This window comes from Megascapheus bottae, chromosome 8 (genome assembly GCF_031878675.1).
Source record: "Megascapheus bottae isolate mThoBot1 chromosome 8, mThoBot2.hap1, whole genome shotgun sequence".
Taxonomy (NCBI): domain Eukaryota; kingdom Metazoa; phylum Chordata; class Mammalia; order Rodentia; family Geomyidae; genus Megascapheus; species Megascapheus bottae.
This window is the reverse complement of record NC_143516.1, coordinates 13,689,201-13,715,303: the sequence shown is the minus strand read 5'-3', so window position 1 is coordinate 13,715,303 and position 26,103 is coordinate 13,689,201. Positions and strand designations below refer to the sequence as shown.

Sequence of the window (26,103 nt, the reverse complement as noted above, 5' to 3'; positions counted from 1 at the left end):
ATTTCAAAGTCCATTCATTCTTCACAGAAGAACAATTGGTTTTTAAAAAATGTTTTATAATCATTTGCTGATAAAACACAACTTTCTCTTGTTTTAAAAATCAAATTCTGGTTATTAAGCAAGGACTGACAGAAATGAACCAACAACTTAACATAAATATGGGTATTAGTGGAAAAATGTCTAGCTACACAGAATGTGAGAAAGTATACAATCCAAGACATCAGTACAATAATACTAAAAGCAACCCCTGCCATATGCCTAAGATCAAAACCATAAAAATAACATTATTTACAAATATATCAACCTTGAATCATATAAAATAAAATTGAGAGCAGTTAGACAACTGTAAGATTAAATGTTTATACACTTTAAAATGCAAATATTTTAAGCTAATAGAAAAGTAAAAAGTTTCAGTGTTTCTATTTTTACTAGGATTGCTGAGAAAATAAATGTGACTAACATTCACTTCGTGTTAGCAGCAGTATCCTGCAAGGTTACTATGCATGGTGATGTGGCTTAAACTTATTATAGTTCATCATTTACTTAAAAGTATTACTGACATATTATAGTGTCATCTGTTAGAGATACTAATATCCTTCCATAATGATATTCATATTCATCATATAAAACTAGTTTAGTTTTTCTCATTCCAACTCTTTTTACAAGTAATCTTTTCAAAACAAAAGTATCCAAAGACCCATGACCTCTTTTCATTACCTTGTTCTATCAGACAGATGTTTGTTGGAACAAAAATAAATGTTTTACTAGGAGTATAAGTTAAAAATCATTATAGATCTTTTGGAAACAGTATATTAAGAGGGGCTCAAAAGTACTAGGCCAGTGTATAACCAAAAAAAAAAAAAGGAACAGTGTTTACTGGATTTATTTATTTAGACTGTAGCTCTGCTATACAGTTATGACAAGTCAGTACTATATCCATGTCTGTGGCAGGATTCCCGAGGCATTCACTCGAGCTCTTCGGTGTCTCTAGTAAACAGGTCTGCCAGATCAGCTACGGTTAGCACAGAGGCCTCGGAATGCTTCCCTGATGAGTTCGTGTGACTGCAGGGTTTCCCAAGTGGGAATAAAGAAATGCCAAGGAATCAGTGATTATATTAAATAAAAGACACGATACATACTTGCTCTTACGATTTGTTGTAATTGGGCCATAAGAAACTCCAAAAGAAAGCAGCTGATGAGACTATTACTTTTCATCAAATCCATTGAAGACCACTGAAGGCCTTGTCATAAAATGCTTTTCTCTTAACAATTAAAGAAAATAAGGAAAAAGAAAAAAACCCTGCTAAGGCTCTAATTTTACAGTAATTTATTTTCTTCCCATCTAAAGCTGAAGGCTCAAGAGAAGTACAATAGCTTTCCTGCAATTTCATTTATGCAGATTAAATAAAAATTACTGAGATCTTTTCCAGGTGGCAACAAGCACACAATGCTTTTGTTTCATTTAGGTGGAAAGTGAGGGTAGTTGCCTCTTTTCCTTCTAGAAGAAACATTCTGTTTTCTCATGGCAACTCTGCTATGGACACCACTTCTGGGATCCAATCCCTTCTAAAAGACAACCATCTCTTCCAGGCATCTTTCTAATCCTACCTCAAAAGTCACATTTTTAAAGTTAAGACTGCTTGGTCTCTACTTGTGCTCTGCCTTTGTAACTGGCATCATAATCATCAGAAAAGTGTGAGAACTCAGGTATTCCTCTTTGCACATGACTAGCCAGTGTGAGGTAATAGAAGCTTTAGTTTTACACATCAGGCTTAGGTTTCTATAAAGCATAATGTATGTGATACTTAAGTAACTCAAAGTGGAAAAGGGTCAGAGAGTTAAAATATTCTTATGTAATATACCCTATTAACAGAGTTAAACACAGACGGTCCAAAACATTAATGGGGCAACATGGCAACATGTTACTTCTGGTGTTAAAAAAAAAAAAGTATCTGGGTTCACCCCTTTTGGTTGTCATCTAAGTGAAGAAACTCCAAACACACACTGAACCCATAGGAGTAGAGCACTACCTACCTCCTCTCCGCTGTTTTCAGCATTGTCTGCATTCGCTCTTCTATTGTGGCTTTAATTAAGAATCTGTGTACAATCGTAGGTCTGGAATGTACAGAAGAATTAGAAGTTTGAGAGCGTCAAATAAGTAGAACTGACGACTCAGTCACTGCTCATTCACGGTCAGCTGGTGCCCACTTGTGGTGGTGAATGTGGTACGTGGAGAGACAGTTTAGCAGCAAATAAAGCTACTGCTCTCTTGGCCAGGAATTTGGCCTAGTGGTAGAGTGCTTGCCTAGCATGCACAAAGACCTGGGTTCGATTCCTTAGTACCACATACATTGAAAAAAGCCAGAAGTGGTGCTGAGGCTCAAGTTGTAGAGCTCTAGCCTTGAGGAAGGTCCAAGGACAGAACTCAGGCCCTGAGTTCTTGCCCAGGACTGGCAAAAAAAAAAAAAAAAAAAAAAGCAAGCTACAAATCATTTTATGTATGATAAGGCCACAAGGAATCAAAACAGAGGCAATGGGAATGGGATCAATAAGCTAAGATCAGGACCAGCATCCCAAATAAAAAAACCAGTGTGTGCAGCCGGGAAGAGAACATGCTGGCAAAGCTTAGAATGTTCAAGCGGCTGGCTGAAGGCTAGTGCAGCAGAAGTGTGCTGTAAAAAAGGGACAGAGGAGGAAATGAGCTCGGAGAGGAAGGCTAAACAGACACCACCAGGAACAGGATTTTCCTATAGTTATAAAGGAAAATATTCAAGGATTAATGTATGACTGACTTGATGTAACACTGTGCTTCAGAAATGTCTTTGGCTGCCGAGAAGGTAGAGGCCTTCCTATTTATTATTAAAGGTGACGTAGGCCTGCTCCTACCTAAAACCAGCCTTTACACTTCAGGGCTAGGTCTTGTATCTTTTGCCCATATCAACACTGACCCAGCATTTTCCCGTGCCCATTTCTTAGTTTATTTCTAATGGATCATTCGCTATTTTTCCCATTTAAAAAGGGGAAAATTCCCTTCCTTGGTTTGGCTCATCTGTACAAGAACACTTCTTTTTTTACTCCTGTCACTGTGAACACGGTACCCAGTGTCTGCTATATATGTGTTTTAACATTTAACAAATGCATAAAGTTCCATTCTTTCTTACAGGCATTTGGTATTCATACTGCTACAGCAAGTCCTAATCTTCTTTAACAATCCTGCAGCAGACAGCATGGTCAGTCATGCTATGCATGCTGGTTTCCTTGGCTTGACCTTTACTGGTCACCTTTGCTTGTGTTCTCCTTTCTCTCAGGGCCTTTTGACTTTGGTATAACCCAGAGTTCAATTTTTGGCTTTCTTCTCTATGTATACTCACTCCCTAGGTAGTCCCATTAAAATGCATGACACACACATTGCTGTTGTGTGCCTCTTGCCCAGACTTCTCTTCCAACACTGGACTTGTACATGAAAGCACAGAATAGAAACTTCTTAAACCTGTGTGTAAAGTAAACCTTGGTAATTTCATATGGAATAATAAAAGACCCCATATATAGCAAAAACACTTCTTAGCAGAAAGAACAGAGCAGGAAGAATTTCAATACCAAACTTTAGACTCTATTTCACAGCTATAATAATCAAAACAGCTTGGCACTGGCATAAGAACAGGCCTGAAGACCAATGGAATAGAACTGAGGACCCAGATATTAAACCACAGATCTATGGCCACCTAATCTTGATAAGGGAGCCAAAAAAATAGAATGGAAGAAAGACAGCCTCTTCAACAAATGATGCTTGCAGAACTGGTTAAGCATGTGCAGAAAACTAAAGTTGGATCCTTCTTTGTCACCCTGCACTAGAATTAACTCCAAACGGATCAAAGACCTTGAGGTAAAAACCGACACACTGAAAACTTTACAAGAAGGAATAGGAGATACACTAGGCCTCCTTGGCACAAGTCGAAACTTTCTTAATAAGGAGCAAGAAACACAACAAATCAGAGAAAGGCTGGATAAGTGGGAACTGCATTAAACTGCAGAGCTTCTGTATGGCAAAGGACATAGCTAGTAAATTAATTAGGAAGCCTACAGAGTGGGAGAAGATCTTCACCAACCAAACAACGGACAAAGGCCTCATATCTAAAATATATCAACAGCTCAAAAAATTGAATCACTCCAAAACTAATCTCCAAGGAAACAACCATCTCATTAAAAGATGGGCCAAAGACTTAAAGAGAGTCTTCTCTGAAGAAGAAATAAGAATGGCCTATAGACAAATGAAGAAATGCTCAACATCTCTGGTCATAAAAGAAATGCAAATCAAAATAACTCTAAGATTCCACCTCACGCCAGTTAGAATGGCCAGGATTAAGAAATCTAATAACAACAGATGCTGGAGGGGATGTGGCCAGGAGGGATCACTATTACACTGTTGGTGGGAGTGGAAACTTGTTCAACCACTATGGAGAGCAGTATGGCAGTTCCTCAAAAGACTAAACATAGACCTCCCCTATGACCCAGCAATTTCACTACTTGGCATTTACCCAATTGTCCAGAAACAAGGACATACTAAATCCACTAGCAGAATGATGTTCATTGCAGCACTATTTACCATAGCAAAGATATGGAACCAACCCAGATGCCCCTCAGTTGATGACTGGATCAACAAGATGTGGTATTTACACACAATGGAATTCTATGCTGCTGTCAGAAAGAACAACATGGCCCCATTTGTAAGGAAATGGAAAGATTTAGAAAAAATCATATTAAGTGAAGTAAGCCAGACTCAAAGGAACATAGGCCCAATGGTCTCCCTCATTTGTCATAATCAGTAGAAACCTTGGGCTCTACTAGCAGAGATTTACAATAGAACAAAATCTAGAGACATAGGCCAAATAGTATGACATTAAATGTAAGGACCTCCAGGATAAGGAAACAAAAGCCATATAATGAGTGATTGTTGTCCTTAATGTACTATGTTATCTCTCATCTCTTTTGCTATCCCTTGGTTATCTCATATTGTTACAATATTTCACCTTATTATCTGATATATTTTATATGTGCTTAATTGGTTATTTGAAATTGGATAAGGAAGGGGGAAATCAAGATGAGCGGGGGAGAGGGTGGGAGGGAAATGGGGACCATGTCATGAGAAAGGGTATCAATGTTTGTGAAGTAATGCACCTTCCATCTGCCGAATATCATGTAACCCTTCTATTAATTACAATAAAAAATAGGATTGCATTAAAAAAAAAGGAGACCTTGGTTCTTCCTCCCCAAACCTAGTCTTCCTCGTGGTCTTCTTTGGAGAAAGCTCTTCCTCTTCTAGTCATCTAGGCCAAAGCTAATGTGTCATCTTTGACTGTCTCACATGTAATTTCAGGGATCTAGCAGTAAAATATATCTAGAATCTGCTGCTTTTCACCAGGTGCCATCAGTCGTATCATCCGCTCTCACTATTGCTCTCTTTTTTACACTCTCCTTTGCTCTTTTTCACTCCTAGCACAAACACAACTCCCAGAATGTTTCTTTGAAATCTTATACTCGATGGCAACATTCCTCTGCTCAGAGCCTTCCAGGGCTCCCTATCTCATCCCTGGCAAATACAATGTCCTCAGGTGGCCTCCTGGGAACAAAGTAATCACCCTTACCCTAAACTCTTGGGTTCATTCTCACTTTCTCCTGGCTCTCTTAAACAACTCTGGTTCTGTGCTATTACACTACATACCTGGCAAGCTCCTTATCGCCTTCACAGTGAGTGCAGTGTCTACCTGGTGGTCCTTCCCAAGATTTCCTCTTGACTAGCCTTCATATTTATCTTAAGCTTTTGTTCAGATGGGACCTCAATATGACCTTCTAGCCCAGCCACTTCATTTGTTTTCCTCTTCACTACCTTTCACACTCCTAACATCCTGTATTTTATTCTGTTTATTGCTTATCAGTTTAACTAGAATATAAGTTCCCTGAGGGCATCTCTAGGGTCTATAGTAAGTATTGGGGTATGGTGTAAACAGGATGTTTAAGGTGATGATGGCTAGATGAGGTACTACCTGTTCTGATTTATAAGTTTGCCCTATATGAGGCAAGATCTGCATGCATGGTGAGAAGATATAGAAGACAGAGACAGGCCCTTCACAGAAGAGAAAAAAAGTTACCCACTAAAGAAAAATGGATAAGATTTTTGGACAGGCTGGGCATGGTGGCTCATGCCTGTAATCCTAATTACTCAGGAGGCTGAGATCTGAGGATTGTGGTTCAACGCCAGCCCAGGCACAAAAGTCCATGAGACTCTTAACTCTAATTAATCGACTTGAAAACTGGAAGTGACACTGTAGCTCCAAAGGGAAGGGCAGTAGCCTTGAGATGAAGAGCTCAGGGACAGCTCCCAGGCCGAGAGTTCAAGCCCAATGACCCACCAAAAAAAAAATTGTTGGACAGTACTAATGGTTTTTGAGTCTTGGAGCTTTACATGTGATTGAGTCATTTTGTTTTAGTAAAACACTAGAAAATAAAGAAGTCAGTGGTTGAAAGCACATCACAAGTGAACAACAGCCATAGAATTTAAAACACAACTGCATTTTAAGCGACACTTGGTGATACTTTAGAACGAGCTTGCATTTATTAGGCTGTTTTACTGTGTTTGGTAAGGGTTGTTTGATAAACATCTCTCTTTAATGCTTTATTTGCTCTGCATAGTTAGCAGTCTGTATTTCTGAGCATGACATGACATGAAAGAGCTTACTTCTGCCATTTATTTCCTCACAATCTACCTAATAAATCCAAACTCTTTACATTGTCTGGAAACTTTATGCTGCAATCACCCATGTTCTTGCATATTGTATGTATCTTTCTGTGGCTATCTGAATACCTATTCCTAATCCTACCTTGAAATAATTACCCCTTCAAGCCTCAATGAGGGTGGAGGTATGGATTGAAGTGGTAGCGCAAACACCTAGCAAGTGCAGGGACCTGAGTTCCAACTCCAGCCAAAAAGCAAAGTACAGGTTGATTATCTCTAACGCAAAAAGTTGAACCTTTCTGAGTACAGACCTGGTGCTCCAAGTAATTTCTACACCTTACTTGCTGCCCTGAAGAATAATGTATACCATTACCTTCAGGCTGTATATACTTGGAACATAAACACTATGCTTATACTTGGGCTTCATCTCTAAGGTATCGTATTATCTGCATGCAAATGTTTTAAAATCTAAAACACTGCTGGTTCCAAACATTATGGATAAGAGACATTCAACCTGCAGAGAGGTTAAATGCTAATTTTTTTCTAAAACCTAAGCCAATGGCACTGCTTACTTGGTCTGTCCAATCCGGTGTACCCTCCCGATGGCCTGAAGCTCATGGGCAGGGTTCAGTATGGGTTCCACCAAGAGAACGTGAGTTGCTTCGATGATAGTTAATCCATTAGAACCTGTGTGCAGGGGCAGCAGCAAAATATTGATTTGGGGGTCATATTTGAATGCTGACAGGTTCTCCTAAAAGACAAAGATACATTTTGATTTCAGCTGGAATGGATCAGATAAAATAAGAACAGTGTACTGTAGTTCACTTTAAAGACACCAATGGTAACAATAAGGTCACCAGGACGGCCACAATGATGACTAGAGGTAAAACAGCCAATTCCAGAAAATGGAAATTTGAGGCTTGTCTTTATTATGAAAAGTACTACATAAGCTCCCTTGGTCTTGTAATAGATAATAGAATTACAAAATAGATACATGTAATGAATAAAAATATACATGAGCTTAGAAGGAGAAAAAATGCTACAGGTCTATCCAGAGTGTGAGTGTGAGTTTGTGTGTGTGTAAGAAAAATGCTACAGTGTTCTTTAAGTACTATGTTATTTTCTCTTCTCCTTGGTTGCCCTTTCGTTAATCTCATATTGTTACCGTATCTGACTTTGTTACCTGGTATATTGTATATAAATTTATTTTTCTATTTGAAATAGGAAAGGGAAGGGAGAAAACAAGATGTTTGGGAGGGGGCTCGGGGGAGGAAAATAGGGACAAAAACATAAGAAGGGGTTATCAATGTGTGAGAAGTAATACACCTACTATTTGGTGACTGTAACTGTAACCCTTCTATATATTATTACCTCGATAATAGAAAATAAAATGAGAAGAAAAAAAAAAAAGAAAAATGCTACAGGTCTATCTGGAATGTGTGTGTGTGTGTGTGTGTGTGTGTGTGTGTGTGTGTGTCTCTCTCTCTCTCTCCTGAGGAATGCATCACTATGCTGAGTGAGTTTGGCATAAAGGAAATTTTGACAATGCATAGTTTTTCCTGATACAGGAAAATCCTAGGGGTAAAAGTACCTCCTCAAAAGGCAAATCACACATAATTTCTTTCTATATTTAAGGAAGGGCAATATCTCTGGTGATAAGAATTCTTAAAAAAAAAAGATGATCTTTAAGAGGTATAATTAGTTCAAAAAGATCCTATTTTCATACTTTACTTTAAAATGCCAATTTTATACTTAAAACAACTCAAATCCTGACTATTGGGCTCATGATACAAGATGGCCATTATTAAGTAAGGAAGCAACAGTAGTTGCAGTTTGCAGCTGAATCCACAAGAAATCACAAGAGTCAAGTCTTGACATACCTGAAATGTCTTAACCCGGCCAATCTGTGCAAATTCCATGTTGTTGTCAGTGAGAGCTTTTGAGATAATATCTAACACATCTTGCCACTAGAACATATAAAACACAATAAAACTGTCTTTACTTAACAAAGATTCTGTCCAAAGACAAACACCAAGAGAAGACACCAAGTCACAATTTTTATACCTAAAAGTTAAATAATAAAAACAAAAATAAAAACTTTTTTTATCTGTCCTGGGGCTTGAACTCAGGGCTGGGTGCTGTCTCTGAGCCTCTTTGTGCTCAAGGCTAGTACTCTACCATGTGAGCCACAACATCCCTTCTGGCTTTTTCTGAATAGTTTATTGGAAATGAGTCTCAAGGACTTTTCTGCCCTGTAATCTCAGCCTCTTGAGTAGCAAGGATTGTAGATGTGAACCACTGGTACCCAGGTTTAAAAAAAAAAAAAAAAAACCAAAAAACCTTCACATGAAGAATCATCATAATCCTATTATAAAACAGTATTTTTTTCTTTTTGCATCAAATTATGGTTGAAAGAGTAAAATTTAAGCTTTCTTTTGGGGTCAGTCGTGGGGTTTGCGCTCTTCAGCTCAAGGCTAGTACTCTGCCCCTTAACCCACAGAGCCACTTCCAATTTTCTGGTAGTGAACTAGAGATAAGAGTTTCAGGGACTTTCAGACTTGTGCCTGAGATGCCTCTGAACAATGATCCTCAGATCTCAGCCTCCTGAGTAACTAGGATTACAGCCACTGGTACCCGGCTTAAATTGAGCATTTTTAACAAGTGGGTTAAGAGAAATATTAGAAAACAAAGAGTCAACTGTTTAATGGATGTAGTTATCTTTCTATACTTAAAAACTACAGTATTACTTGATACTTTATTATTTTTCTTAAACAACTAAATTCATTTTTTAAAGAGACTTTTAAGGCCATTAATTCCATCTTTTCAAATATTAAGAAAATCCCTAAGTGAAATATAACTATAAGGGTTACCCTTGACAAGTATCATTACACTTTTCTAGAAACAATTTTACCTCAAGGTAAAGATACCTAGCAATAATACTAAATCTTAACTATAATAGTAAGCAGTATAAACTGGCTTTCCGCTATGAACTAGTTAGACAGAAAACTAGTCTGAGTTAGAAGCAAGGTGAAACATTGATCATACCGTTGAGAAAACAAGTGCTTTGGCTCCTGGGTCTTGGAGCTGTATTTTCATCAGAGTTCTGATTACTGCTTCTACTTTGGTTGAATGGCTGCCCTTTGAACACACAGAGAAAACTACTTCAGTATCAAGTAAAAACCAGCTATGAATAGAAAGAAAACCACTGCATAAGTCACTTTTTATCATCAAAACTAATCTATATTAAAAACAATGAGCAGGTACATAAGTTTTTACACTTTGCTATTTTGTTCATTTGCGGCGAATTTTCTTTAGCCTTGATTTCAGATGGTAAGGAACCTATACCCATAAAATGGAATATGGTACATATCAAAAGAGCCACACAGTCATAACTTACTAAAGGTGTTTTAGTTAAAGTTGCTGGGTTTTCCAGCTACAGAAATATGTTGTATTAGAGAAGCAGAATGTCTTTAAAACCTCCATTTACTGTTACTTGCATCAGATATTATAAAATTAGAACAGTTAAGGATACAATGACCCGAAACTTGGAACACTGTGCAAACAGTGAAGGATCCAACCAGTGAAAAACATCTGCTTGTTAACGGCATGACCAAAGAAAACAAAGGAAGTACAAATGATATCCATTTAAACCACAGCAGATTGACACAAAGCTAGCTACTTCAAAGAAATGTTGTTTGTATTCACCTTTCACAAATATTCTGCTACCAGATTACGAACACAAGAAAGTGTTTGAAAAGTGGAGAAAGTGATATAGACTCATATGTACCAAAGGCTAACAGAAATTTGGCTCAGAAGTCATATAGTATATAGTTCAGGGTCATCAAAGCGATGTAGGTTCTTATTTGCTCTCACAAGGGCAGCTGATTTCATCACAGAGCTAAATTTGACTGGAATAGTGTAGATGCAAGTTCTTGTTGCAAAATTCTAAGCATCTAAACTCTTGAGTTACCAAATTGTTGAATATGTTTAGAAGACAGAAAAACTGTCCCATGCCCCATACATATTAGTGATAATGCAATTAATTAGTATCTGATTAATATTTGGTAATCTTCTCCCCTTCAGGATAAAAACTATATTCCAATGCAATGGTAGAACAAGGAGATGTATTTTATTCCCTGGAGTAGTCTTATTGGGGGGAGGGGATGTAGGACAATGAGAATAGAAGTCTTTGTGTATGTGGTAGAAATATTTGCTGGCTTCACCCTGTTCTGTTATATCCAATCCTCTCTGCTGAGATTCCTTGTCTAGAGAAGAAGGCAAAGAGGGGAGGACAGATTAGAGATGTCCTTCCAGTAGCATCAAAGGGCTACCTGCACTTTGTTAACAGAAATAAAACAAAAGCTGTGCTCATTGACTAGAAAGATAACATGGCTTTGTATTTTTTCTTTGGTGACTTCTAAAAATCAATACTGGGACACAATTTGAAAGAAGGCATGCCAATCCATAACATGGAACCAGGATTGGGTTGCCTATTGTATTCCTTTGTCTCCAGCTTAGTTCTTATGTCACCTTGTAATTTATGTATGTCCATATAATATACATAATATATATGCTTATGTATGTGTGTATATATATTTATATCTTTTAGTCTTTGTAGTGCACACTGTGCAGCATTCCCATGGTCCTGTCTAGCTTCATTCATAAAACTGAGGAAGGGGTGGAATGGTGGCTGGGTTTTAAAGACCTTCAGACTAAAGTAACCAAATAAAGTTGACATTGAAATGAAACTAGCTTAAAAAAAAAGTTTCATTTGACTGGGGTACTTGAAATGTTCTCCTGTGAAAGGCCAGACTTAATGGCAGAACTGGGATTACATTCCTTTCTCTAGGATTTCAATCATTCAACTTGTTAGATTATCTATGGTAAATGGTATTTCTATTTTTTTTTTTTTTGCCAGTCCCAGGCTTGAGCTCAGGGGTTGCTCTACCACTTGAGCCTTGGCACCATTTCTGGCTTTTTTCTATGTATGTGGTACTGAGGAATCAAACCCGGGTCTTCATGCATGCGAGGCAAGCACTCTACCACTAAGCCAAACTTCCAGCCCAATATTTCTATTTTTACGCTATATATACTACGTATTTTTTCTGGATATAGATGATATGTCTATAATTAAATAACAAATTTATTTGGATCTGAAAGCTCTTTGGATGCTTAGTAAAATACTACTGAATTATCTGCTGTTCGTCATCCATTTAGATGTGTACTAAATGTCTAATACAACAGGCATTGATCCACATGTTCAGGAGACAGAAATGAGTAAATACAGACCCATCTAACACCTTCAGATTTTGATAGTTTAAACTTTATAATAATTTCATAAATACATTTACAGTTTGTTTTTGAAGTCTCTACTATGTTCAGTTTATTGTAAATTATGGTCATTTTTAGTACAAGTCTACTAATAGTTAATTAGTTGCAGCATTATTTACCATTGCTAAGATATGGAACCAATCCAGATGCCCCTCAGTAGGTACATGGATCAAGAAGATGTGGTACTTCTACACAATGAAATTCTATGCTGCCATTAGAAAGAATGACATTGCCTCATTAGTAAAGAAATGAAAAGACTTGGAAAAAAATTATATTAAGTGAAGACCCAAAGGAACACAGGCTTTATGGTTTCCCTCATTTGTAATAATTAGTATATGTCCAGGATTCTCCTAGTAGAGGATCACAATAACTCAAAAGCTCATATGGCCATTAGGATGAGACTAAGTAAAATGAACTCCAGGATATGGAAAAGAGGTTTACTTTTATGATTGTGATTGTTGTTCTTAATGTACTATGTGAAGTTAATTTTCTTTTCCCTTTATGGTTTATCTCATATCTGACTTTGGTACCTGGAATATTGTATAGTTTTATTTGTTTATTTGAAATAGGGAAGGGAAGGGGAAAAACAAGATGATTGGTGGGGGAACAGGAAAGGGAAAGTGGGAGAAAAACATGGGAAGAGCTATGAAGGTTCAAGAAGTAATGCTCCCACTACGTGACAAATGTAACTGTAACCCCTATATACATCACCCTGACAATAAAATACTATTAAAAAAAAGAATTATAAAGGTTAATGTGGCTAGTGAACAGAACTATTTTTTCAGTGATAACTTATATGAAGTTATGATGTATTTAAAGAAAATACATTGCATTCTAAATTTACCAGTTAATGTTTATGCATAACTCAAATACAAAATCGAATATCTTATATGTTTAGATACAATCACTTGCAGATTTACTATTTTATGCCTACTTTAAACTTAAGAGTGTGGTGTTTTTCTGCCCAGATATATTAAAAGCATAAATATTCCACTGAATGTTTCACCCATTTCCCAAACAAGTCTTATCACTTCCTCTAATTTTTCTCATTGTTTCCTCTCATATTTGTGTGAGATGTCTTATGCAGACCCTTTCTGTCAGTAGGCTTGTTTATTGAAAATAAGACCTCTCTACTGTCAGTAGGCTTTTTGTTAGAAACAGGTTCTTGGATCATACTTACATACAATGAAGTCTAAATTCATGGGAGTGGGTCTGAAAGACAAGCCACTTCTTATGAGACATTCAAACCTTCTGTGTGGTGCTATAGCTATGTAGAATATTTGTCCTGGACAGAAAGTTCTTAGACCTAAGAATCTTGTCCACTGTAGCATCAGACTTTCTACTGTCAAAAGGCATTTGATGAAATCTAGCCAGACACAAGACACAGGGAACATGCCACGTGGGACCTATGTTCTGCCAGGGGATCTACTTCACCTTCCAAAATGCCTGGCAGTTGTCAGGACTTGCAAGGGGAATTTTGTTTACTTTATGAAATGCTCAGAAAGTTCCAGAGTTCACTTGGGAACACTGTCACACCACTAAGGAAGATTTGATTGTTAAGTGGATTTACCAAAAGGTATTTTTTAATTTCTGCAATCAATCAGTAGGATTCCTTGCATTATGAAATGTATAACCTACAAAAACTACAAAAAGCCACTGAAGAACACTTAGTACTATATTCTTCAAATAGCTTTTATTTGACATTAGTTATATGCTTAGGCATAATGTATGATATGTTGTCTGTTTTGTATAACAATCATTTTTTTTTCCCATTCTGAGGAATGAACTGAGGACCTGGGCACTGCCTCTGAACTTTTGTGCTCAAGGCTAGTACTCTAACATTGGAACCACAGTTCTACTTCTGGTCTTTTCTGGTTAACTGGAGATAAGAAGCTCATGGACTTTCCTGCCTAGGCTGACTTTGAACTACAATTCTCAGATCTCAGCCTCCTGTGTAGCTAGGTTGACAGGCACGAGCCAATGGCGTCTGGCCAATGTATAAGAATTTTGATAGAAATGTAACAAGAAAATTTCAAATAAAAACTAAAAATTACTTCTCAATATAATCTACTAAGTATCAAGGATTTGACAACTAACAACAACGTGAAAAGGTTAAGAGTTGTGGAAACCAGTATCTCTAAAATCTCGAAGGAACCCCTTTGTCATTTATTTAGATCTATATTTATTTACTATCCGATCACTTCTCCATCCTAATATAAGTGAAGGAATCATGTAATGAAGAAGTTCCATTTAGAAGAATGAGGTGAAATCTAAAAACAAGATGCTTTAAGAAGAAAGTGACAGACAGTGGGAAGAAATGTGACAGAAGTCAGAGGAGGTAACAGGAAGCAAGAGACAAAAGTAGCAACTACAAATGTGAGAACAAGCATAGAAAAATCAGAAGACTGATAAGGCTTGTTTGGGATATGGATGAAACATTCTGTTAAATGTATAACAAATGGGATATATATCTATATATAGTAAAAAGGAATTAGTAACTTCAGAAGTCTATAACCTCTAATTTTTAAAAATAAGATGCTTCAAATCACATATGTGTTCATCAATAACCATGACAGGCAAGAAGGAGTGAGAGCAAAATAAAGTGTTTCAATACTGACATCCCTGTCTCAATAGGGCAGTGACTGTAACTGTCCTGTGTGTGTAGGAAAGCTGCCATAAAATGAGCAGGTGTTTGGGTTTCATGGGCTCAGTGACTCAGTTTCACAGAGGCTGTGCTGTTTACTAAGAGCTAGCTAGCATAATCCCTTCCTCAACCTCACTGCCTGAAGCCTGACACAGCAGTTCTGTCTCATGGCTGGTTCCTTGTAATGTGAAGAATGCTTTCACCATTTAAGGCTTAGCTCCCCCTTTTCCTAGCAATGAATGCTACCTTGTGGCTCCTAGGAAACCTACTGCTAGGGGAAGAGACAGAGACATCGGAGAGCTAAAAAAGATCATCTATTTGGGAAGGGAAAGGAAGAGATCTAGAGGACTGGGAAACAAGTAGGAGGGGGGCTGGGTAATGACAACCTAAGTGAGGAAAAGACTATCAAAACTCAAGAAGAAAAAGGGATTCATGAAGAAGATTCTCCTTCTTCCATGGGCTAGGTAGGGGCTCTACCACTTGAAATTCTCCACACTTGAAACTAATCCTTCAGTGAAGTAATGCACCTTCTATCTGGTAAATATAATGTAACCTTTCTATTAATTACAATAAAAAACAAACTAATTCTTCAGGCCATAACCATCACTATATTATATTTGACCTTTGTAAATCTGGTAAGAAAAATTGAAAAGTAAATTTAAAAAAGACAAAGGAACTAGGGCTGGGAATGTGGCCTAGAGGTAAGAGTGCTTGCCTAGCATGTAGAAAGCCCAGGTTTGATTCCTCAGTACCAAATAAACAGAAAAAGCTCAAAGTAGCGCTGTGGCTCAAGTGATAGAGTACTAGCCTTGAGCACAAAGAGGCTCAGGAACAGCGCCTAGGCCCCAAGTTCAAGTCCCAGGGCTGGCAAAATAAGAAAAAAGACATGGAACAAAATTGACTAGTAAAAGATTTTCATTGAATTAATATTCTTCGACAGAAAGTCCAGTTGTGGATAGTGTTATATTTCCATTTAGAGAATTAGGATTCTGAATGAAGGAGAAAATAAAGGAAGTAAACTGAAATATTCCTCTGAACTCTCAGTCTGGAATTTCTTTTAGCAGTCTTCATTTAATGTTAGCAACTGGCTATTTTTTCCTTCAATTTTATTGGAAACATCCTTTAAGGTTGAACTGAGAATGAAATCTTTGAGTAAATGCCTAATTTAATCACGATCTAATTTAAACAGAAGAGATGATAGGGAAGGGGAATTTCTTTTCACCGAGGGGTATGGATGGCTATCTCCAACCACTTAGGAGAAAGCACGGGCTGGGCTCCTCCCACAAAGGAAAAGCCAATAGGGAAGCTGAAAGGCCAGCATATTGCTTCTCACACATGCCTTTCAGGGCACTAGTGATGGGTCCACGCTACCTTCACTGGGATGTCCTCCTCCTGGCTTGCTCTCTCAGAGGTGAAGACATAGGAGATTTCTTTGTGCGATGTGGTCTGGCGGCAGATGGCACACTTGATAGAGCTTTTGTGAGACCCCACGCTATACTGCTCGATAATGATAGACGTACACTCATTACAGAAGCAGTGCCCACAGGTCAGCACTGCCCACTACAAATGAAAACAGAGAGGAGAAACAAGGAGAAATGACTCATTCTCACTTTATCAGTAAATTTACATGTAAATTTCTATAATTATGTTAATCTGGAAAAGTTACTTGAAAACAAACTTGTACCTGGAAATATGTGCAAAATTATTTTATTTTTAATGAAAAAAATAGAATCATTCTAAAATTCCTTTCTTACCCATTACCCAAGAACTTGAGCCAAGTCCCCTGTCCCTTTTGCTTTTTAGTTATTGTTCAGGTTGGGTCTTGTGCTTTTTTAGATAATGGTCTGAACCGGGATCTCTGTGCAGATCGGATTGCAGACATGCAACATCATTCCTAGCTTATTAGTTGTGATAAAGTATCAGGGTGGCTGAGAACTATGATTCTCCTGACCTATGCCAAATAGCTGGCACGACGGGCATCTGGTACCAAGTCCCCCTTTTAAGATAGAAGGAAATACTTGTTATTCATGCACAGTTATGAGAGAAGTGAGGGAGAGAAAGAGGTCAGTAGAAAGAAAGGAGCGAGTGAGTGAGAGAAGAGATTTACCTGTTTTCCCAGCTGTCGAGCACAGATTGGACATGGTTCTGGATTAATACCTCCTGATGTTTTGTCTTGAGACTAGGCAAAAAAAACCCCAAAACATGTATGTATATATATATATATATATGTTACATTTCTACAGTTAAAATCTGATACATGCCTTATAACATTAATAAAAGTAACTGTTGGCAGTTCCTATATAAATAACCTAATTATTGAAATAAAATATACTTTATATATCACCTAATACTATTATTCCTGAGATTTACATAGGAATCTATGGAAGGTATGGACAAAACCTAGAAAAGGGATATTCTGCTATTGTTGGGTATCTGTTTAATTAGGTCATGTTTGTTTAAATGAGTGATATTTGGCTACTTCTCTGACGTATGAAAAAATACTATTCAAGTTTATCTGTTTAACTCCTTCATGCTGCTATCACAAATTTTAGTTCTGTATATATTGTATATGTCATTTAACAGTATATTTTATTTTACTTTTTTTTTAACTTGAAAAGAATTAGGATAGGTGTTTTTTTTCTTTAACTAGTTCTAATAAGGTACTCTATCAACTGAAAAAAATATACAAATTCTTTACTAAAATGGAATCATATTTGTCACTAATCCATTAACTTACTAATATGTTTGCAAAAATACATCAATTCAGAAAATACACTGTTAATTAGTGTATAATCAAACTAGTTTTTTAATCATATTTTTTGATTCTGATTTATTAGCCTTACAAACATATTCCAATTTCTAATAGCAAATTTAAAAATATATTCTGTATGGTATGTGATGCAATTTTCCCTTGAAGGTATGTGATAATACATCTTACTCAAATCTTTATTTTATTTATCTATTTATTTATTTAATTTATTTTTTTTGCTAGACCTGGCGACTGAACTCAGGGCCTGAGCACTGACCTTGGGCTTTCCTCAAGGTTAGTGTTCTACCACTTGAGCCACAGAACCAGTTCTGGCCTTTTCTATGTATGTGGTACCGAGGAATTGAACCCAGGTCTTCGTGCATGCTAGGCCAAACTCCTGGACTCTACCGCTAGGCCAAACTCCTGGACTCAAATCTTTAGTTTGTAATGTGTCTCTTTAAAGTCACTTTGTAGAAGTTATAATTTCTGCAGATTATTATCTTTTGTGATCTTTGTAGCTACTATAGACATGGCTAGTGTTCTTATAACTAATGCAACCAAGTATGTATAGTATTAACCTATGAATTATATATATAGGGCTGATATTTTCAATGGAAGAAATTATTAAGATAGTTTATGATAACAGTATGAAAAACATTACCTTCTCCAAATTAGTTAGATAAAGAAGCTGCCCAAGTTTTTTCTGAAGCTGTGATGTAGCAACAGCTTTATCATTTAATAGTTTTATACGATTTTGTTCTACCTAAAAACAAATAACAAAGACATTTTTAATTCTCAGATAGATGATTCAACTATATTACACATACACAATGTCTTATTTTAAGAAAATCCACTTGTACACTAAACTGCAAATTTGCAATTGCTATTAGCGAGTATACTTTTGTAGGACTTCTTTTTTGCTTTAAAGATAAAATTTAATGTAGAGTATTTCTGAAGGAAATATCCCAATATAACTGAAGTCAGATAAAAATCAACCCAAATTCTAATTATGTGCCATTTTCCAGTAACATATTTATGTTATATAGATAAACTAAATGATATGGTCATTTGGTCAGTGATTTTAGGAAACTCAGAGAACAATGCCCTTACTCTCCTCTCCTGACAACTAGAACATGCAGACAAAGGAAGGACTGGCTGGGGATTAAACATGGAATTTATTTTTAAAACAAAAAACTTACTGAAGTGAGAAGAATGATACCTTATTTTTTTTCTAAATTACAGTCTCTAAACTTTATAGAATGAAAGAAATTTTGTGGCAGAACACAAAATGAAAATTGGGTAAGAATGTCTATAATTTTAGCTACTTGGTGGTGTAAGATGAGGAGGAGCACAATTTGAGGCAAGGGGGCAGAAAAGTCTGTAAGATTCTATCTCAACAGAAGAGGCTGGGTGTGGTGGTTTGTGTGCATTCCAGGTACTGAGGGAAAAAAAAAATAGGATGGTGGTCCAGACACATATGCAGGCAGGTGTGGGTGTGCCACAGTAGTAAGCCAAGCAAGGCAAGGTCTTGAGTTTTAAATATTTGTATAATATATAGAGATACACTGTGTGTGTGTGTGTGTGTGTGTGTGTGTGTGTATATATATGGAGGTACCTTGTATATATAGATATATACTGTATATGTGTATATATACACATGTACTTATATATAATATACATACACACATCCTCAGTAAAAATATATACACAGTATATATCAAAAAGTTCTCTTGGGTTTGGCACACAGATGTACTCAAAAATACAACTTGGAGAGAAACAAAATACACCAAAACAGCTGAAAGCAAGCAATGGATTACATAGGAAATTGTTTATTTTTGATCACTTAAACAAACAAAAACAATTTCAGAAATTTACAGAGCCCTGGCTCTGTATCTTCTGTGGGTCTTGGATGTCTCTGACATCAATTTATGTGCCCTGAAATTCACTGGAGATTTACCTCACAGGGTTCAATGATGTGATGAACGGGTGGATTTGGCTTTGGCTCTCTGGGATGTCGCACTCTCAGTCGTTCTGTAGCCATTGCAAGTTCATCAACAGCAGACACACGGTTCCTCAGTGTCATCCAATATTCATGAAGGAACTGATGGAAGAGAAAAAGACAGTGGTAGCCAACAAGATTAAAACTGCTCAAACGATTATGATTACCATGACCAAAAAGCCTCGATAAGCTCTTCAGGTTTTCATTAGGTGGCGAACAAATAAGCAGTTCTTCAGGTCATATTTAGAATAAAGAAGTGTGACTGAATCATCTCCATCAGATACATCCCCTTCAGATTCTCAAAAGAGATGAAGAACCTAAAGATTTCTTAGTGAGCCAAAAATCTATAAATTAACTGTGTTCTGTTTAAAAATATTTGTTAACATTTCACATATTAAAAATAGATAATATTAAATATGGTAACGAAGATGATGAAACCATAAAGTTCAAGAAAGAAAACAAAGCTTTCCCTGGAAAGCTTTCATTATATTATTAATTACAATAATTAATATAATTAATTGCTCTTCTGCATTCTCCTCTGCAATTCCAACAATGGAGAAAATCACAACCCTTTATTTATTCTTCCAGACCTATCACTGGAGAATACAGGTGGATATCTTTAACAATTTGGTCATATAAATTTTAGAACTTAAAAATTATACCAATTAATATATGACATGCTTGCTTCCTTTGCATCACATTTTGAGATATATCCTGGCAGGTGTGTACGAGCTGCTCATTTGTTTTCTTTTCTGTGAAAAGGGTTCAGTTTGCAAAATGCACAAATGTCTGGGAGAACTGCATAAGGAGCATCAGCTAAACATGGAACAGGTGGCCAAACTGGGCCAGAAGGAAGACGATAGGTGCAGGTAAACATTACATAGTACCACCTTCTTCTGTTGGGTTTCTGCAACTTGCTGTGTTAGTGTACTTTGCATTCATAGTAATTTGCAAGGACAGAATTGACATGCTGGATGATTTCAACTTCACAAATGTATCATTCTCCTTATCCAATGTACAAAGTGATACTTCCGATAATATTCTGTTTGGAATGAAAATTGTAATCTTGCTTTAAATTGCAAGAATTTAAGATTAAAAAAGCATATATAGAAATAAAACAAAACACTTTTTCCTTCCCTTAACTATCTTACATAAAAGTTGGGTAATAAGAAATTCAAGATAAAGAAGAATTTCAAAGTAATATGTTCTGGAATACCATATCAAGTGAAGAATTACAATGCACTTCAATAATTAAATTGTAAAAATAAAGGATAACTTGCCCTCTATTTATGGAAATGGTTTTCAGCCTCGCTGCTTTCCAATCCATTTATTTGGTTTTTGGTTTAATTATCCCAGGCTATATTCACTATATCCAAGTTGGCCTCAAAACCTTAGTCTTCCTTCCTCATCTTCTGAGTACTGGGATTACAGGTATGAAATACCATACCTGTTCTTTAATCTTCAAGTTGATATTTGGTTGTTATTTATGAGAACATAAGCAGAACACAAGATTGCAACTCTAGTTTCATCAAACAGCAGGGTAAGATCAAGTAAAGAACTGAATGAAGCAGACAGACTTCATTAAGTACCAGTTTAATAATGATCAGCTTTTATGAAATAAATAGAATTTGTTAAATAATATTATATTTACTAGTCTTTACTATAAGAAATAGTTTAGGGGAAAAAATTATAACTGTTCAAGTCTCTAAAGCAGCTTTAGGAAAACTTGGGAAAAAGAAAAAGGGAAGTGGCACTTAAAGTTAATGTAAAGGAGAACTTTTAATATGGGGAGGTTTAAAATATCCTACCTTATACTCCTTCTTCCATGCTTCAAACAGATCCATTGAAGCACTTCCTTCATCAATGAATTCAACATCAAACCTATGGGATCTTGCAAATGACAATATCGCTTTCATGGATCGCTCTGTCTCACTAACAGCCCACAGGCCCCGAGTGGTAGTAGGGGCTCGATCATCTACCAGTCCTTCTTCGTCTTCTATCATCTCTTCAAATATGGCAGTCTGACCTTTGACCCTAAAAACATACCAGAACAAAAGAGGTACTAGTGTCACTGGGTAGCAAGCAGGGTCTGTGAGTAATCTGGCAGAACAAATGCAAGGTCATTACAACTTTCAATGTCATGACTAGAAGATCATGGCTGTGGTGCTTTGGAAAAATAACACCAAATCTAAAAATGGATAAATCAATGTGTCCAATGGTTCTTGAGAGTAATCTGAGATAAAAATTATACCTATAAATTCCAGGCTATAAGTCTCAATCTGAGAATTAAAACATAACTGCCACTGTTACTAAATCATGAAAAAAAGAAGAGAAGAAAAGTGAAAGAACCATAGTATGATTTCAAAGTTGTATTTGTCATATATTGTCAATTCTTCCTTTCAGGAAGTTGGAATTTAGTCTGTTCTTCATTTCCATGTCTGTTCATCGAGGACAGTGGTGTTAATGCATGGTTATATGCATGCACTAACTACATTAATCTCAGTAAAAGGATGAGTGAAGGTTCAAGAAAGGGTATTAATAAATAGAAATAAGGAGGGCTAACATTTTTTCTAGGATACTATATTTTAAGTCCCTCCCCCCTTTTTTTGGCCAGTCCTGGGCCTTGAGCTCAGGGCCTGAGCACTGTCCTTGAGCTTTCTCAAGGCTAGAACACTACCACTTGAGCCACAGCACCACTTCTGGCTTTTTTTTCTATGTATGTGGTACCGAGCAATCAAATCCGAGTTTCCGTGCATGCTAGGCAAGGATTCTACCACTAGGCCAAACTCCCGGCCCAATGTTAAGTCCTTTATAAACACCTATGTGTATTTTTTATCTAATATTGGTAAAATCTCAATGAAGGAATAAGTATTAGTCAGGTAATTTAATTTACTCGTATCAGTGCATAAAGAATTGGAATCTTATTTTCAAATTATTCTCAAACAATACTTAAGAGGTAATTTCTCCATAGGAAACCTGACTGTGTTAAAAGATCAAATGCCAAGTGTTTAATGAATTGAATAAAAGAAAACATGTAAGCATCACCACAGGGAAAAATATAGTCCTAGAATCAAACAGGAAGTCTTATAAAATTTTCCTGATGGACAATAATCAAATAGAGAACTTACGTGTTAGAAAATAGCTTTGATTCATACTCTGTGAACAATTCATCTGCTTTACAAAAGACACAGCTGAAAAAGATACAAAAATATTCATAAACAAAAAGCAACCTTAGGATTTCTGAAAAAGGCTCAGTGTTTTGCCCTTCATTTTTTTCTTTATGATAAGCCATTTTAGAAAAAATAATTACATGGTTTACAAATAGAAGGTTCTTGAATTGTGTTGCTGCTTTGTTTACATACCAGTTGAGAGGAAGTCTGACTGGTCGAAGGTGGCAGATTGTTGCAGACTCAATAACTTCACGAGATGGAGGTTTCTCCAGGTTTTTTACAGCTTCTCTTACAAGCTTCTGGCATTTATTTAGCTCTTCCATTTGTGTTGCAAGTAAGAACTGAAGACCTCTGCAGTCACGGAACCTGATTCCCACCATCAGCACCACACACAACACAAAAGACAAGCATTATAAGGTCAATTCCTCAAACTAGGAAAAGGATTGCCAACTGAAAAAATGAACCTATGAGCTACATTCACCCAAAGCTCATATCTGGGTGAGCTTTACTTCAAAGTGGACTCAATGACTACTAGTAATAGAGGTACAGCAAATCTCAGCTGGCTGTTAAGAGTAGATACCAAAAATGCTTGATAGTTCTATGCTCAAGAACTAAAAACAGTATGCAAACAGAATATCCCTCAGTTATTGTTGAAGAAATCTTCCTTTATAAGGCTGAATGACCAAAGATAGTTCCTTAGACATTCTTGCTCTATATGGAGAGATGACTATAGGACTGAAAATAAAAGCAAAACACTAAGAGAAATGGTCAAGAATCATATTTCTAATGAGAGCAATTAATTTTAATTGAGAATTTATTATATACCAGGTACTTCTGCCAAGCATGTCTCTTGTGTAGTTTCAATTGCTATTGTACTTTTGTATATGAAATTAAGATTTTATAAATGTACTCACTACCTTATGTATGTCACTGTAACTCCTCTGTTACTTTGCTAATAAAATTAAATAAAAAGATACATAAGGTAAAAAATTATATGCTATGAGGTAGAAATAGGAGGTAAACTCCAACATGGTCTGAGGAAAGTGTTACAGATATGTACTCATGGGCTCATAAAGGAAACTGTAGAAAAATGAAAAAGTAGAACTTATAAAGATGATTTGTTATATACATCTCCTTATTGAAATATAAAACTAAAACTAAATGACCTGAACATGAGGGTGGGGTGATTATTCATCTAGCTTATTCTATTTTGAATAGTTTCCTTACTTTTCTGACATAGAAAGCTTATCAGTTTGTTGTTTATAGTTGCTGGTTATTTCATTTCGTACTCGCTGCACAAGTTCTTCATCAATGGAAAATTCTGTTGCTCTGTGGATTACATTCAGCCACCAAGGAGAATTAGAACGAATCTGTTAAGGACAATAGTTTATTAATGATTATTATTTTGTTTCAGTATTCACTATGATTGCAATACTGGGAGAAGTGATGTGAAAAATTTCAAGTAGCCAATAAATGCTATTCTCCAAGGGATGATAGAACAGAATATATAATATACATAATCTGCATATATTGATGAAATACTCATTTGCATACATAATTAAAGGTAGCTTTTTTTTGCAATCCTACATGAATGAGAATTTACATAATGGCAAAGGAAAGCTGTATTAAAAACATAGTTCACAAAAATGACCGCTACTTACTCTGCATGTGATAGTAGGGTCATGGGCTATTTTTCGGAAGGCAAAAGAAAACCTGAGGCAATGAAACTATATCCCATTAAATGAATAAATAAAATTCTATGCCTATGTAAGTTAATAAATGAGGGAGAGTAAAAATGTGGGAAAACTGATAAAAAATTTAAAAATCACATTTGTGTAGTCTTTTCTTTAGACTTTTCTACAATGTCATAACAGAGGAATTTAAGAAAGGACTAATGAATGGTACATAGTGCATTAATATGCTAACAACTGAAAAGATTTTGGAAACATATACATTTAAAACAATGGGATATAGAAGTCTTTATATTCGCCAAAAGAATCTGCTATATACCCAAGGTAACAGCAAACCAACTATAGCATAACAGAAATGAAACAGAACCTCAACACAGTATATAATGTATGTATTTGATTCTTCACCAGTAAACACTTCTAATTATAAATAAGCTTACAATAAGTGACAGACAGTGTACAAGGTGAGTAAGAACTGCAGTGGCTGTGCAGACAAGCACTGCATGGTGGGATGGGGATGTACCTTTCTTTGGAGCTCCCGGATGGTCTGCTGCACCGGCTGTAAGGCTTGCTGGGCTTCGGCAACTTCTGAATTGCACTTGCTCATGTAGTGCTCTCGCAGCTGTTTGGCCTGTGTTGAGACAGAAAATAAAGATTAACTTCTACTCTAGGTCTAGATGGGTAAGGAACCATGTGATTGTTACAGGTATTTAAAGTTACTTGAATTAAATACTTGCAATAACACAGGTGAGCCTTGAAGGTTTCATACTAAATAAAACAAGTCAAGTGCAGAAAGACAAATATTGTGTGATCTCACTAATATGTGGAATCTAAAAAAGTAAGTCACAGAAATAGAATAGAATGGTTGCTATCAGATGCTGGAGAGACTGAAGATGAGTCAAAAGATACAATTTCATCATGACAGAGTTACTAACAATTTACTGCTGAGAATAGATTTTAAGTGTTCATATTAAAAAATCAAGTATGCAAGGTAATGGGGACAGGTTATTTTGCCTTATTAAGTCATCCAGGTTTAGCTTTATCAAAATACATTGTAACTAGTTGTATATGGACACAGCTTGCAGGCAGGAGTATCTTGAGTTCAAGGACACTTTGGGCTAAACAGTAATAACTTCAAGGTCAGTTTGTACTACATAGTGAGACCATCTCACTGGGAAAAATCATGAAAAATGAAAACTCATGAAAAATCATGTTGTGTACTATAAACATATGCACTTTTGCTAATTAAAATAAATATTTGATTTAAATACAGTGCAGTCAAAGGTTATGCGTACTTATGTGCTCTTAGTTTAACTTGTTGATTCAAAAATGCTCTACTTCTAGGTACAATATATTTCAACCACATTTACACTCAAATTTAGCTGTGCTCTCCTATAATCTTTAAAAAAGGCAAAAATTTCAATTTATAATAACACTTTTGCAATAAGAAACACTTATTGTAGAGGAAAAGTTTTGAAAGAAATACTTGAGAAAATTTGAGTTTCTTTACTAGCTTAAATAATATATAGAACTGTGGAGAAAATACAGCCCTTCATAGATTTACTAAATTGAATCTCCTGTAGATCTGCCATGAGATTAACAAAATCTTTTACTTTGTTACCATTGCTATATGTACAACAAATAATTATCATGTAACATGCTTATAAGCAGATCCTCTACAAGGAAAATAATACAGAGTAGGCCATAACATGGAGTAGATATTCTCTATATCCAAAATCACCATAGCAAAGTTTGGATCACAAAGAAAAACATGGTTGCATTTATTTAAATG

At 36.2% G+C, this 26,103-nt stretch overlaps 1 protein-coding gene across 2 annotated transcripts in view; it reads right to left on the bottom strand.

Moving 5' to 3' along the window:
- Positions 1-528: 528 nt before the first annotated feature.
- Shprh (SNF2 histone linker PHD RING helicase) overlaps positions 529-26,103 on the bottom strand; it is a 55,310-nt gene continuing 29,735 nt past the window's right edge. Inside the window, exons 17-30 of one of the 2 annotated variants that reach the window (XM_090338000.1) lie at positions 24,835-24,942; positions 23,851-23,993; positions 22,816-22,989; positions 22,582-22,644; positions 21,262-21,487; positions 19,412-19,555; positions 18,116-18,217; positions 16,813-16,884; positions 16,077-16,265; positions 9,776-9,868; positions 8,611-8,697; positions 7,303-7,481; positions 2,035-2,115; positions 529-1,062 (exon numbers count right to left, since the gene is read on the bottom strand). In XM_090338000.1, coding sequence (XP_090194126.1) covers positions 966-1,062; positions 2,035-2,115; positions 7,303-7,481; positions 8,611-8,697; positions 9,776-9,868; positions 16,077-16,265; positions 16,813-16,884; positions 18,116-18,217; positions 19,412-19,555; positions 21,262-21,487; positions 22,582-22,644; positions 22,816-22,989; positions 23,851-23,993; positions 24,835-24,942 — 1,758 coding nt within the window. In that variant the 3' untranslated portion in view covers positions 529-965. Of the gene's footprint in view, positions 1,063-2,034; positions 2,116-7,298; positions 7,482-8,610; positions 8,698-9,775; positions 9,869-16,076; positions 16,266-16,812; positions 16,885-18,115; positions 18,218-19,411; positions 19,556-21,261; positions 21,488-22,581; positions 22,645-22,815; positions 22,990-23,850; positions 23,994-24,834; positions 24,943-26,103 lie in introns of those variants that run through there. The other variant, XM_090337999.1, reaches the window with a different exon arrangement.